This window comes from Chiloscyllium plagiosum, chromosome 13 (assembly GCF_004010195.1).
Source record: "Chiloscyllium plagiosum isolate BGI_BamShark_2017 chromosome 13, ASM401019v2, whole genome shotgun sequence".
NCBI lineage: Eukaryota > Metazoa > Chordata > Chondrichthyes > Orectolobiformes > Hemiscylliidae > Chiloscyllium > Chiloscyllium plagiosum.
This window is the reverse complement of record NC_057722.1, coordinates 65107043-65129141: the sequence shown is the minus strand read 5'-3', so window position 1 is coordinate 65129141 and position 22099 is coordinate 65107043. Positions and strand designations below refer to the sequence as shown.

The following is a 22099-nucleotide window of genomic DNA, read 5'->3' as shown; positions in this document are numbered from 1 at the left end:
GCTATTAAATCCTTGATAATGAGCATCTTCCCTACTACCAACATCAGAAGCACTGGTCTATAATTCCATCTTCTTACTACTGTCTTTTTTCCAATATGGTGTAGTTACAGTAGTTACCTTTTAATCCATAGGACTTGTGCCAGAGTCTATTGAAAGAAGATTGCCAAAGCATCTTCCATGTCTATGGCCACTTCCTTATATACTCTAGGATGCATATTATGAGCTCTGGGGATTGTAGCAGCCTTTAATCTCATCAATTAGCCCAAAAGCATTTCCTTACTCATACAGATTTCGTTCACTTTCTCACTTTCCTTGGACCCGATGTTTCCCAATGTTTTTGGGATGTTGTGTCCTCCTTTGTGAAGGTTGAACCAGAAAGTATGTATTTAATTAGTCTGCCATCTCTTTGCTCCCCATTATAACTTCCCCTCTCACCAAGAGCAGGAATGGACATGGGAAGGACCGTGAGCCAGAAAAGGTGGGTACTTTGAGTAGACGGAAGTTGGGAGGGACAGGTGTTTTGCTAGGTTGCCAAGGAGTGCCCATGATATATTTGCACTGTTTTATTATTTGGTTTATCAGACTGTCTGTGTGAGATTGCATTTACTGTTTCCTCGATCGACATAAGGTGGGATTCGAGGTTCGTCCTCATTTTCCTGTGAACTGATTGTATGATGGGTTTTGGCTTTGCTGCACCTTTCCCCTGTAAACAGCTGGTTCTTGTATATAGCTGTTAACATTAACAGTTTGTTTGTAATTTGTATTGGTTAATAAAATATAACTTCCCCTCTTTCTGACATTTGCCAGAAATAATATTTGCCTTCGTTAATCTGTTCCTCTTCATGTGCCTATAGAAACCTTTAGTTGTGGTCTCTGTAAGCTTGCTCTCATACTTTATTTCCTCCCTCTTAAATAACCCCTTGGATCCCTTCAGCTGATTCTCTGATCAGCTGTTTCCTTTTTAAATATGTCCCTTTCTTGGATTTAAATTTCCTTATTAAGCATGGTCAGGTCATCTTTTTCATTTTATGCCAGAGAGGAATGAATAATTGTTGCAATTCATTGCTCATTCACTATCATCACTTTAAGTAATGACAATGTTCCTCAATTTATCACAGACAGCTTGAGCCTCATACCATTATAGTTTCCTTTTATGGTCAATCTTCCCCAAGGGGATCGCACAGCTAAATTGTAAATTATCTCTTATTTGTCTTTGTCATTTTCCTCTCTCGTGTCTTCCGGTCTTGTACCTTCCAACTCCATACCTTAGTGCCATTTTTCAAGGATCATGGCTACAGCTAAAAAACATTTTTCTTATAAACCGACAGGAATGACCAAATTATTTCCACACATTCAAAATTCCCAAAAGGCATCTCCATCTCAAGGGTGTGGTACTTTCCAGTGCAAGAAGGCCCTTAAACTGACTGTTCAGACTCAGAAATCCACTCATTGTCAGAAATGACCATTTAAATGAGAAATTTCTTCAACCACAGGGTTGAGAATCTTTGAAATTATCCACTCTAGAGGTCTGTAGATGCCTAGACAATGGATATGTTCAAAACATCACACCAAAGAGATTAAGGGATTATAGATATAAAGTGGATAAGTGAAGTTGAGATGGAATTTTAGCCTTTTCTTCCACCAGCTTGAGAACCAAAATTTCTATTCACCTTTAAGTATAGCTTTGTATTTATCCCTAATTTTCAACACTCTCCGCTTAATAGATATGCTATCAACTGTCTTAATCCAAGTATCTGGATTCCATCTCTAACTGTATGTGCCTATACTCCTTTAAGAAATTTCTTAAAACCTTCCTCCTTGCCCAAGCTTTTGGCAATCTATCCTAATATTTTCATATATAACTTGGTATCGTTGGAGCAGCGGTCGTATCCCCACCCCTGGCCAAGAGGCCCTGCTCCAACTCCCACCAGCTCCAATAACATCTCTGAACAAGACAAAGGAAAACATTGATGACTTGGTGGAGAAAGTGAGGACTGCAGATGCTGGAGATCAGAGCTGAAAATGTGTTGCTGGAAAAGCGCAACAGGTCAGGCAACATCCAAGGAACAGGAGAATTGACATTTCGGGCATGAGCCCTTCTTCAGGAATGGAAGGGCTCATTCGCCAAAACGTCGATTCTCATGCATTGATGACTTGGTGTCAAGCTTTAACAAGAATCTCCTAGAATATCTTGGGACATATTACATTCAAGCTGCTACATAAACCTAAGTTTAGTCAATAATAGCAAAAGTATCATAAACTGTAACACTTACTCAAATGCCTTTGCTGTTTAGAAAGCAGAAGGGTTATTCACACCAATGTATAGAACTTGGCCTCTTGAGTTATCTGCAGCAAGATTTACAATAACATTGATCCAAAAGTGCTACCCCTTCCGACTCACTAGGAAAAAAACTAAAGATTCAATTGCCCAATAACGCTATCCCAACACTGAGCTGAAGGATGTACCGAACGTGTTAACTGCAATACTCATTTTGAGAGTTAACACTAAATTACTTTTGTTAAAAATAAATTGTAATATCCTGCTGGTAACTATAAGTAGTTGAGATATGCAGAACTCGAAATAATCTAAATAGAAAACAAACTGAATAAATAATTTGAAAGCCAAGATATAAACTCGCTTCTATTGTACATTTCTGCTTTAAAAAATGTGGCTGAAACCCCACTACTCTACGCTGAGTTCATCTTTAAATAAAATGTCATGAATAGTCTTCCCAAATTCCATGAGCTTTAGTACAGACACAGAAATTAACTACTATAGTAATTCAGAAACTTTTAATCATTGTGCTCCAGACCGACTGTTCATGCAGTTTCGTCTGAAATTGTTTTGGTTTCAGATTTTTTTTTTTTAATCATGGTTTAAATATGGACTCTTACAAAGGTGAACAATGTACAAAAAATGTAAACTATTGGTTACATGCACAGCCTCAATCATCACCATTTTGGTTCAGTGTGCTGCTTATACAAGATTCTGGAAAATAAATACAACAGACATTTTACATTACAATAACCAGGTACTGTACATCTGTAAATATTTTATGTTTACCACCTTGTAATTATGTTGGCAAGACAATAGAAAATCTGCATTGCTTTCATATGAGGTAAATACTGGAAAAATGTCCATGTAATAATGCGTTGCAGGCAATCACAAGATTACTTCTTTGACAGGAAGTCTCTTTGGGTTAAGGTGTTGGTAACACTTTTCATCACTACTTGGTAATAGCAAAGAACGATCAAACATGAATTAACTAAGTTTGTTAGTTTATCTCAACCTTTGAGTACCAATACCTTTTTCTCTGCTTCCCAGGTACATATAATTAAAATCTACTTCTGTACAATCTGATATAAGGAAGTACCTGATAAAAGCAAGGATTTACCCAGTTCATATATGTTCCTGACTTTGCCTGAATTGATATAAGCATTCCCATTATATACAAGTTTAGATATATGCAACATTGTGACATATTGCATTTAACAATTATACTGTACACATCATCTGTTATAGTATTTGTAGAAATTGTGTAAATTTCAAAAGTGGATTATAAAATACAATCACTGGAATCTAAACATAGAATTGCTTTTTATGTCACAGTACTGTATTTTTTTCAAAACTGTTGACTTCTTTTGTTGCAGGAACGTCATTAAGTCTTCAAAAGGTTTAACTGGTGAGTGGAGAGACCTCTGTCAGTTCTGAAATGTGTAAATGGAAGCATTATCACATTGTATTAATACTGTATGATGTGTGGACTCATCTTTGCTCACAACGTGTGAGTCAACTGTTCCTAGCTGTGTGGGTTAAATCCAAAAGTCCTTGGTGATGTACACAATGGCTGGGATATCACTGGCCAAACACTGCAGATGCCCTACCTGACCCCAGACATCTCTGATATAAACAGGTCCCACCCCACATCCCTCCCCTACTATTCCCCTAAAATTAAAATGCTTCAAGGCAAGAAGCAAACAAAAATCTTCAATGAAAGCTCACTCGTTACTAGATTTCATACAGCACTATCCTTTGTACTTCAAAGTGGAGCTACAGCCAGATAGTTACTGGGATTGTGTCATCAGTCAGGGTTCAGATAAATCCAGACACCACATTTACTCTAACCATTTAAAAGCAAATATAAAATAATTTAAAATTGCATTCAAATTACACACTAATGTTATTGACAAAAATAACATTCATTTTCACGCATTATCATTCTCCTATCTCTCCTATGTGCAAGAGAAAACTCAAGAGTGCCTTGGGTGATGCTGTATTGAGTAATGCACTCTGCGTTACATTCCTTTTTTTGCAATATATCTTTTCTTTTTGCTGTAAAATTCACAGCTTCTGTAACATGGAAAGCTTTCCATTACCACTACCTGCTAATGTCAATTCTGCTTTACATTTACTGGAAAATCTACTAAGCATATACGGATTCAAATTAAGACTTTTTTTCCAAAGCTGTCATCAAAAATATTTTGATATGACATAGGCCTGCCTACCTATGCATGCTATAATATTTTTCGTCACCTAGCAACATTGAAGTTCAGACTAAATTCAAAAGCCCAATGAAGGTTTGTCTTTCCATTAGATAACATTGACAGAACAAAGCAGAGCCAAATTCAATACAAAAAGAGGGCAACTACCACAAAATGCCAACAATCCTCAAATATATATTTCTGAAGAATTTTAATCACAGCTGGAGAGAAAAATATAATGGAATAATCAATGTGATTCCTCCAACATCGAGACCTGAAAATAAGCAAAGAAATTATTTCCTAATTTCAACGTCCTACATCTAATTTAATGCTTGGTCACAAGTGTATCTTTTCATAGTACTTCTGAAATTATAGGCCACCTATAGGTCATTAAAAATTAAAACCAGTCAGAACCTTTGTGAGAATGCAAGCTGAAAGGAGAAATAATTCACTTTGCATTAACCTGTCAGCAGTAACTTTTATGATATATTCCCTTAAATTATTTTGAGAAGATTTATTCCCTCTTGCATTGAGGGGAAAGTTAAATAATAGGAAGGAATGATAGTAGTATGTCTTTCCTGTCTTATCAAATGGTTTGATTTGTCCTGGATTTGAGGAACAGTGAAAATATTTTTCCACACCAAAAGTAAAAATATACATATTTAGGGTGTGCTTAACCAAATATCAAGCTCTACATTTGCAAACTAAATGGATAGGAAAACTTAATTTTTCTTTAAACAAGTCCATTTACCTGAAATTTAGTTATGTACAGGCAAGCAATTTTCAGCAGAACTAATTTTCTAATGGACCACATTTTCACTGTATTTTATGTACAGCCAAGTATTAAATTCATTCTTTATAAATATGTTTACAATTTTATTACATCTGACATGAGTCTCCTATCAATCTGCTAGCAAATGATAAAACTGAGTTACTGAGTAGCCAATTAGTGTTCAATTACTACATACATTCATATCAAGAACAGAACTTTTCTAGTGTGATTATTTTGAAACAGGAATCCAGAAATGATTGAGAGGAAATTATTATACCACACTAACTAAAAACCTGTTGACGCAAAACCTTATTATTTATGGAGAAAGTTTAAATTCCATGGAGATTCCCAACTTCCCAAAAGGAAAGCTGTTCTTGATCTAGCTCAAGATGCAGGAGGTTCCACAAATGGCCCAGCTTTCTGAGTTTGCAGTGAATTGACTTAACAATGACAAATGGCTGAAACTAAAACTGTTTATATAAGAAAACACTATAGAGGTAGAAAATTGTACTTCTAGGCAAGTTCAATTTCTCGGGTTTCATGAACTTATTGACTGTTCTACAGACTATCAATACTCTACTGAACTCCTGACTCTTGTGTAATTAATCTCAGTATGTTATTCAATCATGAAGATATTAAAGTTTAATCCTGTCCTTTTTCACTCAGCATGACCCAACTTTCCAATTCACAGCAATTAGGAGTCAGAATCATGACTGCTTTAATCTGACCCTAACCCAAAATGGACTAATGCCAATTATAACACCCCTACATTGTGCCAAAATGGCCAATTATAGCACTCCTGCATTGTGCAAGTTGCATTTCTTCATCCAGTAGAGCCCAAAAAACAAATTATACATGCATGGTCTACAGTTACTCCCTTTTTTAAAAATTTCAAATGCTGTCAACTTGCACTGTAACATAAGTCATTGTTTCACCAAGCCAATGAAATTAGATTACATAAATCAAAATTCACATCATCCATCATTCAATAGATATGATTCTTTTTGAACACTTCCCTGACATAAATCATGTAAAGTGGACCTCTTTTGGTAATTAGAATGGGCAAAATTATAGCCCCATCAACTTTTTGTCTATGTAACTGCATAACAGAGAATCTTGAAGTTGTGGCATGCAATTTAACTTCAAGATTATTCTTTAAGACTACTAGCTAAGTTGATTTATAAATTCAATCAAATTTGCTCAAGTCTAACATTTGACACTTATTGTACTATTTTATTAATCTCACCATCTTCATCTGTTTTCAAAGTCCAGATCACTTTCCAGATTTGACTATGTCTTTAATCCATAAGTAATTTATTAAAAAAACTATAATTGCAAATTCAATAGCTACTAGTACCTTTACTAATAATGTTAACTTTAAATGCCACTGTTAGGTCAACTTGTGCAAAAAGGGATCTCAATACATAAAAGGCCAGGTTTGCAATGGTGAGGTACAGTTATGTAAACATCTGGGAGGAAATATGCATTTTAAGTTTTGCATCATATATTTCTGCACAACAAAATTAAGTAGAAAAACTTGGAATAAACAAAATATGAAACACTGAAACAAAGAATCAGATCAACTGGTACAAATACCAGCCCTTTGGCAGACCAGTGTGAAAGTTAACTACCAAACTGGTGGACATCCTATTTGGTGTGGAAGACCAGATAGATGTTGTTGATTAAATTGTCAACGTAAAACTTTAACAAAATTATAAATTCCGAACAGAAACTGAAATAATAATCTAGTTTCTTATCTTGCCAATAGGATTGGTATTGCATGATGCAATACACCTATTGCAATGTCACTGGACCTGAATAGTGCCATATTTATGTTACCATAGCAGCTAAAAGGTCAGTAAAAGAGGTAGATGTGTAACCTCACACATGGAAACTAAAAGGTCTCCTTACATAAGTTCAGAATAAAATACTCTTTTTTTTCTATGAGTGTTAAATATATACAAGAATGCAAGTTGCATCTGCAATGAAAAGCCAGTGAGCTCTTAGATTCTCCATCCATATTTAAAACCATATAGTTGAGTATTTTAGTTCCCATTAATATACATCGTTCTCATTTATTCTGCATGTTTGCTTCAGAACCATCTTACATTTTGTCATAGAACTATATAAAACCAATTAAAATGGTTTTTAACAGACAACACATTCCCATGCACAGACCAGGGATGTCCCAGATTCAATGCCAAGTCAATTTTGCATTGGTTAATCTTAACTGAGATGGCAACAGTGGGTTCTAAAAAATAGCTCTAGCTTCCCAAAATTTGGAGGGAAACAAACTGGAAGCCATTCCTAATTCCATGATTACTGCCAAGTGGCTCCAATTGGACAAGCAGGTGTGTGAACATTATGTGATGGTACAAATCAGGTTATAGAAGCCTGGCTGCAACTCATTAACAATGGTCACAACTTTCAGCAGGCAAAATCCCAAAAGGAGTCATATCAGCAGAGTGAGTGTCTTAAAGATAGGGAAGTAGCAAAAAAATAAATTTGGACAGTTTAGTAAAAGCTATTATACACTTAGTCAACACTTTGAGAAAATTACATGAAACTGTGACCGTGCCCTGTTAAAACTGCATGTTTACAGGACTTGATATGAGGTGGCAATTTAGTTACCACCTAGTTCGTTCTTTGAAACAAAAAAAGTGAAAAATATCTACCGAGGTCTTTTTGAGCTGTGACATTAATAAATCACACCCTTCTGGATTTTTCAAAATCCCAAGCTATGGTTTATCCTACATATTAGGACAAGTAGCTCAGAGGAGATAAGGAGTACGAGCACCAATAAGAACACATGCAAATCCAGACCATACATTTGAGGTGTTTTTTTGAATCTTCAAATAGTAACAAATTACAAAACAAGCTGCCAGCATATCTATGCAATTTATAAAGTAAACAGGATTCTGCAATAAACAAAAGGACTGGTACTGATGCTGCTGATGCTTTTAACAAAAGCCATTTACAAAGGCATTGAGAAAGAGGACTATTATGACGTTTGACTGGCTCTCCATGCATATAAATTTTTCGAAGTTAACAAAACAACATTTTTCCCATGCTATGGCATTTCACTTTGTATTGAGTGTGTGCACGCATTATATACACAAAACTGAATGAGTTTCAACCAAGGTTTCTACTTTTTGCTCTAAACTGAATCAGTTAAAATAAACTCCAGTATCCCAATGCAGCTGCTACTCAGTTGAAAAGATTTCTTGCAGCTGTAGGTTCAAGGACTGAACTTAACAGTCTTTCCTTTTTTTGAGCAATTGCTCACTTCATGTAGCTGGTCATCAGTCAAGCTTTTATTATCAATCTGCCACAGAGTTCACCTCAGTGCCAGCTTTATTTCCAGAGCTTTCTAAGATCTGAAGCTTCAGTTCTTTAACCATGGCTTCCAGTTTTTCTCGAGCTTCACGCTCACATCTCAGTTCTTCTTGAAGTTCTCGGCGATCTGCTTCTGCTCGGTCCAGTCTCTGCCTCAACTCTGATAACTGTACAATATAGTGGAAACGAGGGGATAAGAACAGACCGAAGTTAAAGCTGGACTCAGAGCTACTTCAGCAGCAAGTTTATTTGACTAATATTTAAATAATATTTCAGTAACTTAGAAAAAGAAAACAGAAACTTCTGTCAGACTGCGTGAACATCATGTCTGGAACATGCACAGTTCGGAATGGGCAACCCTACCAAAAACTGTAATTTTCTGCCATTGCTACTATCCCATTGGAGGCCAATAACTTTTAATAATAAATTCAAACTATCACTCATTAACAGAATTGCTACTCAAGATTTCACATCTTAAAGAAAAATAATTACTGTACAGGTTTGAAACAAGGCAAGTATTACTAACAATGTTATTTCATAAATGCTTATTTATGTCAAAAAAAATCAACAGACACTGCCACTCTACTTCAAAAGATCTTCTGAACAACTAAACCACTCTATACAACTCCTGGGATGATATCCAAATGTGCCACATTTCTGAAGGATTCATTCTGATTCTCCTCAATACTCCCGCAGCTGGGATATGAGATTTCCTGGGGCCTTTACATTAAGATCTGACTAGACAAACCCAAACACTTAACTATGTATTCCACGGTTCAAGCATATGCTTCACGTCCTTTTTGCTTAGTGATTCCAAATCTGATAATACCTTTGCTTTCTGATAACCTTCTGTTATGGGTCTACAGCTTTTGCTTTAACAAACAGCTCCTGACACACTAACTCTTATCTCAAGCTGCTCCTAAGCTGACTACCAGCTTCTGCCCAAAATCTCACTAATAAACCCAAAACAAGAAAACTGCTTCCAGTCTATCTCTCATGGCAACTTGGCATATCTGGGATGTCCGATACAGAGATGTGACAAAAGTAACTTAGCCTTCAAATCATCCCTTCAATTCTGGGACCCAATTTGTAACTTTAACGGGAGTAACTGCAATCTCACCAGGTTCACTCATACCCTTATAAACTAAGAGAGGACCACCTGCTGTTGAAGGTTTTTACACCTCTAATTCTAATCCCTTTAAATAAACATGCATTTTATCTTTAAAAGTGGAAATCTTGGGCGTGTTCACCTGTTTATCAAACACAGGTTGTCTCATCGTTTATTCACAAACATTCAATCCTCAAAATATTGTTCAAAAAGCCCTTCATTAATGAGATAATGACTTCGCTGGCTAGGCCAGCATTTATTGCCTATTCATAGAGGCCCAGAGGGCAGTGAAGAGTCTACCTTGTCACTCTGGATCTAAAGTCACAAGTAGACCAGACCACGTAAGGATGGCAATTTCTTGCCCTGAAGGACATTTGTGAATCAAATGAGTTTTTCTGACAAACAACAATAGATTCATGGTCATAATTAGATTCTTAATTCCATGCTGTTTTTATTTAATTCAAATTCCACCATCTGCCGCTACTGTTTTGCTTTAAATAGAAATTCAGATACACACCAGTCATGATTTCCATCCATTAAAAAGAGTGGTTATAAATCAAATCTCTACTTGACAAATTACTATTTTGCAATGCGAAGCATTATTCTAACACACAATGTCATGCAGATCCAAAATAGATCTCAATCAAAAAATTCACGGGTATCTTCCAAATATAGTTGAGTCTGCATTACTGATTCAAACTTAGAAATGTTCTCTATAAAGATATGTGTTGCAAATATAGCATTTTATTTTTCATTTCTTTTAAGCTTAGCCATGAATTTATAAGTCTTGTTTTCTTTTTATTTCTATTGTAAATAACACTTTCAGTAAGCCTATACCTGTGCTGTGTACTCAGCCTCTTGGCTCCTTTCTGTTGTATGGTCACACAAACAACCCTGCTTCAGCTGATCCAGTCGCCACTCCAACTCTGCCTGTTCATCGCAGACTGCATTCATTCTCTGAGCATGCTCAGACTGCAGAGAATCCAGCTCTTGCTGCAGCCCAAGCTTCTCTTCAGTCAATTCTTTGAGTTTCATTCGCTTTGTAACTTGCAATAATTCCACTTCCTGAACAGAAAATAAGCAGAGATTTAAATTATATGTCTAATAGATTGGTCACTTGATCCAGGTTTTCTACACTCCCACTCTTTGTAACTGTGCAAAGCAATAGATAATCCTGACCACAAATTCTAGCCAGTAAATCCAAAAATATTATTGCACCTGTGATTAAATACATAAATTTTATAAAGTAGGTTAAAAGTTACTTTTGTTACTTATAAGAAAATGGTATTTGTTATGTTAGAAAAGCAGCTTTAGATTCTTCAGTAGTTCTCATTCATTTATGCAGGTCAATGTCACAACAAATGTGAAATTATCAATATTCAAATACTCAGTAACAAGCATAGATCTTGGAATCAATCTTAAAACATTAGTTTTAATACACGAGAGCAAATATGCTCATATGCATGGTCATCTTAATAAGCAAATGCTTATTATAAATTAACACACTGAAATTTTACGCTATTTATGATCATCTTCCATTGTGATACAAGTAGTCATGATTCAAAATAACAAGACTTCCAGTTCAACTTCTACTTCTGGTTCAACATGTAGTTCAGTTCTGAAAGGTCACTCAACCAAGAAACACTCTGATCTGACTCCACAGACGCTGCCAGACTTGCTGAGATTTTCCAGCAATTTCTGTTTTTATTAAACTTGGTGGTTAGTTTTTACTCTGCAAAATTGTGCTGTCTAACCAATGTAATATTTTATGACAAATCTATGCCAACCTGTTTAAAATAGAAAAGGCTAGCAAGTAATGACAGTGTAAAGAAGGTTCGTGACATACTAGTTTTGTTTGGAATTTCGACTTCAAAACTGGACAGAACAGTGTGTAGCTTCAAGTTTGATTTCTGTTGTTTCATTAAGGAGGACAGCATTAGGAAACCTCCTACTGATTACACTTCTTCAGCTGTTCAGTCAGTTCTTCTCCATGTTGAACACTATTTGGAGGAAGCACTGAGGGAGAAAAGGGCACAGCATGTACTCTGAATGGAGGACTTTGATATCCATCACTCAGAATGGCTTGATAGCAACATAACGGACTGCGCTAGTTACACCCTAAAATTTAAGGCCACTAATCTGGCCCAGCAGTCAGTGGTGAGGAATCCAACAAGAAGCCATCATGTATTTGACCTCATACACCCAAATATATGTGTCACAGATGCAGTTACCCAGGTCAGTATTGGAAGGAGGGACAACCACATGGTCCTTGTGGAGAGAAAGGACATTGAGGATACTATCCATCGTCTGTGGTGCTACCAACATTTTGAATGGGATAAACTTCTAACTGAAACTAGGCATCCAGGAGGTATTAAAAAGCCCAACAGCAAAATTCCAATACTTACTCTTCAATTAATATCACTTCTTTAAAAAAAGCGTTTGGATGTTATTAAACTGCTGGGTTGTATTTCTTAATAAAATTGTGGTCGCTCTGAGCATTTTGCTGCATTTCGTACAACAGTAACTATACCTCTAAGGCACTTTGTTGAATGGAAATGACTTTGGAATGAGCCATATTATGAAATGTGCTACATAAATGCATTCCTTTCTTTCTATTGGCAAAAGAACACCATACAGCCCTATGGCAGATGCAGATTTTAGGTCAATTCCATTACAACTCAAAATTCATTTTTAAAAAAATATATTGCTTATGAAAGCTAGTATACATGCTTCCTCATGTACAAAACATTTTTAAGTAAACTGTTGTTAATATCTAGTTTATGGTTCATATTAACATTTTTGACGTAATGCTTAGTTCTAGCAAGATTATTGTTGTAAAGATAAGGTAATTAACATGTAGAATCTAGTTTTAGCCAGAAACAAAACATGGCATTCTGTGGGATATGCATTTTTGTCTCCATCCTGGCTCTACTTAAGAGTTATAAAACAGCTGATGGAGTACTCAGTTGAAGACATGATGTCTATAATGCTTGCAAATAAAGTAAGTTCCTAAAGAAGTTTTTGTTTTGGGAATTAGATCTAATTTAAGAGCCTTCAGAAAGCCTTGAAAGGCTGCAAAACCCTTTAACTTCATCAGATTTTTAAAAATCATAAATGTGGGATAATTATTTTAGAAGTTAGTTTAAGATAGTCTAAAGCAGGTACATTGTCATGAAGAAAGGTAGAACTTAGGAAGTCTCTCTGGTTTCAATTTATCTGAATTTATCAGTGGCTGCCAAATGTTAGTTACATTGTTGACCTGGTGCAGTTTTCAGCTCAATGACAAAAGTTAGCCACAATAAGTGACAGCTAGACAGACCTGCGCCGTAAGCCGAGAAAGACCCAAATTCATTATCAACTGTGTAAAAGGAAAGTGAGACTTATTCTTTGAATTTTGCGAATAACACAAGCTGGAAAATTACCTAATTTGAAGCTAGTAGGAGAATATACAATAGTCTTCATAGTGTTTTATCAGAAAAGGAATCAGCAGTTTAGCTTGGACATTTTGAAGTAAGGTGCCGTCAAGACAAGGCAAATGAAAGTTTAACGTCTGAGAACAGATGAAGCGGAGGAAAATTCTTCAGCCGATTGTCAGTATATCTATTAGTGTTCCCTACAAAAGTAAATAAAATTAAGATTCATGGGTCTGATAAAAGGAGAATTATTGGAAGCAAAACTAAATAAACCTATGACTTACATATTTATAAACCTTATCAATACTGCTTTTGTTTAATTTTTTGTACACATTACCTTTTGTTTGTTTTTTGAAAAAAAATATTAAATCTCGTGCTGTAGTTCTATTGGTTAAAATAAGATATTTGGGTTTCTTTTTGAAATGTTAATGATCCTGAACCAGTTGGTAATAAGTTGAGTGTGTGGTGCTGGAAAAGCAAAGCAGGTCAGCCAGCATCCGAGGAGCAGGAGAATCCATGTTTTGGGCAAAAGCCCTACATCAGGAATTCCTGATAAAAGGCTTTTGCCTGAAACATCAATTCTCCTGTTTCTCGGATGCTGTCTGACCTGCTGTGCTTTCCCAGCACCACACTCTTGACTTTAATCTCCAGCATTTTTTCCAGTTGGTCATAATAGCCAGTATTGCTCTTTACCATTTGTAAATGTTTCTTCTGTTGAATAGTTGTGTTTAGCTTCTCTTGCTGTTTACAGTAAGTTTTCATAATTTGTTCCACTATTTTTTCATTCTCCTCTTCCACATTCATTCCAATGCGTTGAGGTGAATTCCCAGTCTCTCTGTTAGCATTTGTATTTTCATTCGGTTCCACAGCAATCCCGTGTTTATTTTTGTGGTTGGAATGTTTAGATTTTATGTATTCTTCTGCATGTTCAGTAGAGGGCTCTGAGGCTCGATAACCTATGAATGAGATAAATAAACCAAAATTTCAAACACCACCTAGATGGTCCAAAGCGCATATAAATCAGCACATTTAAAGGTCAATATAACAGGACCAGTGAACTCATTATTGCCACACAGACTAAAACAGAAAATAAAGTTCCAAATTGTATAACCAAGATCTCAAGAAAATACTTTTCAAGGATCACAAATTAAGTCACCATTAAAATAAACTGGAAGTTAGGTAAGGATCTAATCCAATAATAAAAATGAAATTTTGTCATTTATATAAACGATTTGGGTGTGAGCATAAGAGGTACAGTTAGTAAGTTTGCAGATGACACCAAAATTGGAGGTGTAGTGGACAGTGAAGATGGTTACCTCAGATTACAACAGGATCTTGATCAGATGGGCCAATGGGCTGAGAAGCGGCAGACGGAGTTTAATTCAAATAAATGCAAGGTGCTGCATTTTGGGAAAGCAAATCTTAGCAGGACTTATACACTTAATGGTAAGGTCCTAGAGAGTGTTGCTGAAAAAAGAGACCTTGGAGTGCAGGTTCATAACTCCTTGAAAGTGGAGTCGCAGGTAGATAGGATAGTGAAGGTGGCGTTTGGTATGCTTTCCTTTATTGGTCAGAGTATTGAGTACAGGAGTTGGGAAGTCATGTTGCGGCTGTACAGGACATTGGTTAGGCCACTGTTGGAATATTGCGTGCAATTCTAGTCTCCTTCCTAGCGGAAAGATGTTGTGAAACTTGAAAGGGTTCAAAAAAGATTTACAAGGATGTTGCCAGGGTTGGAGGATTTGAGCTACGGCAGAGGCTGAACAGGCTGGAATTGTTTTCCCTGGAGCATCGGAGGGGAAGGGGTGACCTTATAGAGATTTATAAAATCTCAAGGGGCATGGATAGGATAAATAGACAAAGTCTTTTTCCTGTAGTGGGGGAGTCTAGAACTAGACGGCATAGGTTTAGGGTGAGAGGGGAAAGATATAAAAGGGACCTATGGGGCAACGTTTTCATGCAGAGGTTGGTGCATGTATGGAATGAGCAGATAGAGGAAGTGGTGGAGGCTGGTACAATTGCAACATTTAAAAGACATTTGGATGGGTATATGAATAGGAAGGGTTTGGAGGGATATGGGCCAGGTGTTGGCAGGTGGGACTAGATTGTGTTGGGATATTTGGCTAGCATGGATGAGTTGAACCAAAGGGTCTGTTTCCATGCTGACTCTATGACTCTAAATGATAATTCATGCTTCACTATCAAAACTGATTATATAGGTCATTCAGCCTCTTCACCCCATTCCATGATTCAACTAGATCACGGTCTAATCCTATCCCTAATCTAACCTGGGGAGTAAGTTTCAAAGTACACCCTCTATGTCACTTGTTGTGAAATATAAGATTATGAAAGGATTGGACACTCTGGAGGCAGGAAACATGTTTCCGCTGATGGGTGAGTGCCAAACCAGAGGACACAGCTTAAAAATATGGGGTAGACCATTTAGGACAGAGATGAGGAGAAACTTCTTCACCCAGAGAGTGGTGGCTGTGTGGAATGCTCTGCCCCAGAGGGCAGTGGAGGCCCAGTCTCTGGATTCATTTAAGAAAGAGTTGGATAGAGCTCTCAAAGATAGTGGAATCAAGGGTTATGGAGATAAGGCAGGAAGAGGATACTGATTAGGAATGATCAGCCATGATCATATTGAATGGCGTTGCAGGCTCGAAGGGCTGAATGGCCTACTCCTGCACCTATTGTCTATTGTCTATAAGTATTTCCTGATTTCACTCCTAAATGGATTAGCTCTAATTTTCAGATAGCATCTCCTTCAAGACCATTCAACTACTAGAATCAACACTTCCACTTGATCTACCCTATTGAATCTAACACTCAAGTTAAATCATCAATCACTTCTCAACCGTATAAAGTCAAGGGAACACAAATCAAGGTCATGCAGCCTGTGCTCAATTTGAATCTTTCAGCTTTAGCATCATTCTGGCGATTTTTCAGGGTCAAAACTGCCGAAGGATTTTGCTGCAGGATTTCTTCGGGACAGTGTTGCTCTGAGGCCCAACAATTTTCAGCTGCTTCACCAATTACCTCTCCAGCATATAACCAACACTCAGAATATTCACTGACAGTCTTGCAATCCAATTTGCACCTACTCAGATAAAACCTAGCAGTTTGTGCCTGCATGTAGAAATAACGGGGCATCTTTTGGGTTGGAGCTGATGTGATGCAAACATAATTTACAACTTAAATAGCAGCCGGTGAAAATCTCCAAGACAGAATAAAACTTACAACCTTCATGTTCAAGGGTATCAATTTTGTTGAATCCCAACTATCAACATTCGGGGTTACGACTGACCAGAAACATAACATATAATCAAACAAATATTGACCAGAATGGTTATGTAAGAACTGTGGCTATGGGATCAGGTTAGAGACCAGGAATATTGTGAATAACTCACTTTTTGACTCCCCAAAGCCTGCCCAACATCTCTAAGGCACAGGTCAGGAGTGTGATGGAATACTCCCCACCTGTCTGGATGAGTGCAGCTCCAACAACACTCAAGAAGCTTTACATCATTCAGGACAAAACAGGCCAATTGATTGGCACGACATCCACAAAAATTCAGTCCCCCACCACCTATATTCAGTAGCAGAAGTGTGCATTTCAGAAATTCCACCAAAGATCCTCAGAAAGCATTTTCCAAACCCACAACCACTACCACCTAGAAGGACAAGGGCAACTGATGTATGGGAACAGCACTACCTGCAAGGTCCCTCCAAGCCATATCACTGTTCCTTCGGGGTTGCTGGGTCAAAGTCCTGGAATTCCCTGTCAAGTGGCATTGAGTGTACCTCTTCTGGGCGGCACGGTGGCACAGTGGTTAGCACTGCTGCCTCACAGCTCCAGAGACCGGGGTTCAATTCCCGCCTCAGGCGATTGACTGTGTGGAGTTTGCACATTCTCCCCTTGTCTGCGTGGGTTTGGGCGGTGTGGACTTGTTGGGCCGAAGGGCCTGTTTACACACTAAGTAATCTAATCTAATCTAATCTAATCTAATCTACACCAGACAGACTGCAACAGTTCGAGGTAGCAGCTTCTCAAGGACACAAAACCAGCAATAAAGAAAGCAAATGAAATGTTGGCTTTTGTAGCTAAAGCAATAGAATATAAAGATAAGAAGTACTGTTGAAACTATACAAGGTATGGGTGAGACCACAACTGGAGTATTCTACACAGGTTTGGTCCCCTTATTTGAGGAAAGATGTAGTGGTATTGGAGGCAGTTCAGAGGAGGTTCACTACATTGACCCCAGAGATAAGGGGCTTGTCATATGAAGAGAGATTGAACAGTTTATGCCTACAGTCTTTGGAATTTAGAAGAAAAAGGGGAGATAAAATTGAGGTATTCAAGATGATGAAAGGTATGGATAAAATAGACATGGAGTGATGCTTCCTCTTGTGTGGCATTCAAGGACAAGAGTTCATTGTGTTATGAAGATGTGGATGTACTGTACCTATAAAAAGAGTTAAAAGCTAGCAAAACCTACCCAACAGAACCAAGTGTTCTGAAAAAAAAAAATGTAACATTTGGTTGAACAACTCGATTAGCTGGTTGCCTGGAAATGTCAAAACAGATTTGAATTAGGCCAATCAGTTTAAATTATACCCCTAAAAAAAACAAACTCCATTCCAGTTTGAATTTAATATATTGACAATCTTAAAAGCCAATGACAATTTGATGCTTTGGGGGTATAAGACCGTGGAAAATTGGACAATTGAGAAGAGAACTGCCAAGCCAATGACATGTGCACACTGCCCAGAGAATAGTTCTCTTAAAAAGGTACCTTAAATCGATCAGTAACCTGTGAAGCAGACTCCGAAGAAGAAAAGAAGACAGGAATTCAAAGAAAAATGAAAGCTGCCTGATTTGGAGATAAAAAATGTTGTTTTGTAAATCTTAATTGGGAGTTTTATCAGACTGGTATTATAGATTGGAAGGTAAAATATAGGTTAGAGGAAGTAAATGTAAATAGTGGTTAGTAAATAATTCTCTGTTATACTTTAAGAAATAAACTTGTTAGTTTTCACTTTAAATACTTCTTGGCCTATCGAGTTTTCACAGATTACTGCACGGGATAAACCTTAACTAGGAGAGTTTACCCAGTGTCGTAGTAATAGTCTTAGGATAAAGGGGTAGCAAATTTAAAACAGAGTTGCAGAGAAACTAGTTCTCCCAAAGGGTTGTAAATCTGTGGAATTCACTACCCCAAAGTGCGGTGGATGCTGGGACAGAGAGTAAATTTAAGGAGGAGTTAGACTGATTTTTAATTTGTAATAGGTTGAAGGGATATGGAGAGAAGGCAGGAAAATAGGGGTGAGGAGCATATCAGCCATATGGCAGAGCAGATCTGATGGGCTGAATGATCTAATTCTGATCCTATATCTTATGAACTAAAGATGGACAATAAAGACAGGCCGAGCCAGCCACAGCCACATGCCATGAATGAATTTTTCAAAAAAGATTAATGCTACAGCAGCAGGTTATATTCTGGAAATACAATGTCCCTCCACCATCTGCAGGGCACAGGTCAGGAATGTGATGCAAACTCTTCATTTGCCTGTATGTGATCAGTTTCAATTACACTCAAGAAGCTCAACATCATTTGGAATAAAGCAGAGCTCTTGATCAGCACTTCAGCTAACACTTTCAACACAACCAATGCAGTAAATAATGCTCTGCTGCATAATTTATAAGGTGTACTGCAACAACTTGTCAAGACTCCTTTGGCAGCACCTTCTCCTGTGATCGCCAACGGTAACGGATGCGAGGGAACACCATGATCTTCAAGTCCCTGTCCCAGTTGGACACCATCTGCCTTGGAATTATATTGCTGTCCCAGACTGCCACTAAATCAAAATCTAGGAACACCCTGTCTGAGAGCATTGTGGGTGCAGCTACACCATATGACCTTGCCAGCCTTTCTCCCATGAATTTAAAAAAACATGTTCCCCAAGGTTCAGAGTCCAATATTTAATATGTACCACAGTTGGGGTTACGTTTTCACATTTGATTTCCAAACTTCGAGTTAAAGTTGACATCCCATTAACCTTATATTTACTTTCAAACTGTATCAAATTTTCGTGACTTAAGTGTATGTACACTATAGATCCTTTGCTTCTCCACAAAAGCCTAGCCTCTCAAGTAAGATCTAACCCGATTTGACTTTCCAAGATCAGATTGAATTATGTCTTTTTTACAGTTATACAGTGTTAGAGATGTACAGCACAGAAACAGACCCTTTGATCTAACTCGGCCATGCTGACCAGATATGGCTCCAAACCACCCCTATTCATATACCCACCCAGATGTCTTTTAAATGTTGTAATTGTACCAGCCTCCACCACTTCCTCTGGCAGATCATTCCATACACACACCACCCTCTGCATGAAAAAGGTTGCTACTCCGATCCCTTTTAAATTTTTCCCCTGCACCCTAAACTTTTGAACTCTAGTTTTGGACTCAACCACCCTGGGGAAAAGACCTTGGCTATTTACCCAATCCATGCCCCTCATAATTTTATAAACCTCTAAAAGGTCATCCTTCAGCCTCCAATGCTCCAGGGAAAACAGCCCCGGCCTATTCAGCCTCTTTCTATAGCTCAAACCCTCCAACCCTAACAACATCCTTGTAAATCTTTTCTGAACCCTTTCAGATTTCACAACATTCTTCCTGTAGCAAGGACACCAAAATTTTATTTCCTTAAGTGTATGAGTCCTGCCCTGACTTGACTTTCCAAAATGCTGCACCTCACATTTATCTAAATTAAACTCCATCTGCCCTCCTCTGCACATTGATCAATCTGATCAGGATCCCGCTGTATTCTGAGATAATCTTCTTTGCTATCCACTACACCTCCAATTTTGGTGTTTCCTTATGTTGAAATCCAGTTTCCACAGTTTTCTGCAATAACTTTATGACTTTACTCTCTTCTTTAAGAACTTTTATGCTATTAACATTGTCTCTTCAAACTTGCATATGCAGTTATCTATTATCTTATTCAAGTTAATATGCACAACATCAAGCTGAAGTCACAGACATATTTCTAGGTTTCACACTTTTAATATCTTGGAAACTTGAGAATAAAAAATTTATCACTGGGTTTCACCTTGCCAAAGAATTTCCAACTCATGACAAGGCAACTTCGAATTCCACACGCCCTAGGTTTTGCTTACATGCAAAGTATTTAATGCTCAAAATCACTTGAAATTAATTTTATTTTTTAAGACATTATCAAATAATCCAACCACATGTTTATGTCCCGTTGTTACAAAAGATCCATTTGAGACTCAATAGCCATATGAAAATGGATCTGTCTACAGAAAATAATGTAATATCATCATACTGAACTCACATGGATTGTAGGAATCTGCACTCGGAATGTTATTCACTTCCTCTTCTGGAGAGGATGCAAAACGAGAAATCAATTTCTTATTCTTATTATCCTTCTGACGTTTTGCCTCTTCTTCGAAGGTTGTTGGTGCGCTCATCACAGAATCCTTGTTCACTGACTTAGTAGCATCTCTACATCGTTGTAAAGGTGGAGCCAATGAGACATTTGGAGCTATCACCTTATCGTACATATAGAGAAGACAGCTGCAGAATTTCAAACACAGCTTTTTAGTAAAAATAAATTATATACATACTTGTATCATATATTGTGAAATCTGTGCATGTATCCTAATAGCCTTGACAGGGATACCAAATTTTGCTTTTTAATAATGTGTGGGGATATTTTCCTGCATTAAACGCAAATTGTTACTGTTGTTGCACTAGTCCTTCCAAACAATGGCTAAAGTTAGAATGCTGTTTCCATTCCCTGGGAAGCTACTTCAATGAATTAAGTCTTTGTCACATTCCAAAGCTATGAACTGTTATTGCATTTGATTTTGTATGTTAATGTCTTTGTAATTCATTTGTTTTCTTTCTTCAAAGAAATTAAGCAGATAAAACTGGTATTAGCTTGCAGGCTCCTTTATAAAATCCAGCTGTGCTATACGGTCGCACTGAATTGACCTACTAAAGTGAACTTCCAAATAACTGCTTAAGCTTAAAACTGGTATTGCAGTTCAGCTGCCTGTTATGCCCAAATGGAACTCAAGACCATTTTTACAATGGTGGAAAGGTCCAACCTGCCACACCAGTTGCACACCCAAACAGCAAGCTATCCACATTATTTATAATTCTACCCAATTTTATTTGAATCTGCAGCCTATGGGCAATGTTTGGTGTCTATCTGAATGAGACAACATGAGACAAGTCTAAGTAGTTGTAATGGAATTAAGATAAAGTTAAATCCATAGATCGGCATATATTCTTTGGGAAAGCAGAGGAGGAGTCCATTTATAGAAATTGGGTTCAAATCATTAATGTGCAAACAGTGCAAAAGAACTTAAAATTGCAACAGTTCGTTTCATTATATTTAAAATTGATTGAGAATTTAATAATTCCCAGCTCCATTACATCTAATATAAAACAATAACTTTTGACTCTTGCTTCAACCAACATCTATTTGAATAGATATAAAACAAGGCAAAGTGAAATAATTAATATTTTCTTAAATAAGTGCTACCAATACAATTGGATCGTTTCTGGTTCTAAATGGTTTCCCTATAATTCTTCTTCATTAATGTCATTTAATTAATAGCCACTAGGTGGTGCCCAAGTGTAGGTGACAGCTGTCCACAAAGCAATGCACTTTAGATAGAACTAAAAATCATTAGTTACATTTTCTCAATTACATTAATTTAAGAAAGAATAAAGATAAAATGTTGAGCTCCGCAAAAGACAAACTCTTCCTAATTTAGAAAAGCACCGTTTAATTGCACTGGGTTCCAAATGGTGAAGAAACCCTAGACTTTCAGGCTTAGAATCAAGTGTCACAAAAAGATTGCAAAACTTGCATGCAACTACAGTATCCTGCAATCACATACTAAACGTCCAATTTCTGATTCTGAGTCAGAGGCCATTCAGCCCAT

The 22099-nt window shown here is 37.2% G+C and overlaps 1 protein-coding gene across 1 annotated transcript in view; it reads right to left on the bottom strand.

The window, feature by feature from the left end:
• Positions 1-2778: 2778 nt before the first annotated feature.
• LOC122556150 (ski-like protein) overlaps positions 2779-22099 on the bottom strand; it is a 75313-nt gene continuing 55992 nt past the window's right edge. The window contains exons 4-7 of the mRNA XM_043702654.1: positions 20476-20717; positions 13805-14067; positions 10536-10763; positions 2779-8757 (exon numbers count right to left, since the gene is read on the bottom strand). Of these exons, the coding sequence (XP_043558589.1) occupies positions 8575-8757; positions 10536-10763; positions 13805-14067; positions 20476-20717 (916 nt within the window). The 3' untranslated portion in view covers positions 2779-8574. The remainder of the gene's footprint in view (positions 8758-10535; positions 10764-13804; positions 14068-20475; positions 20718-22099) is intronic.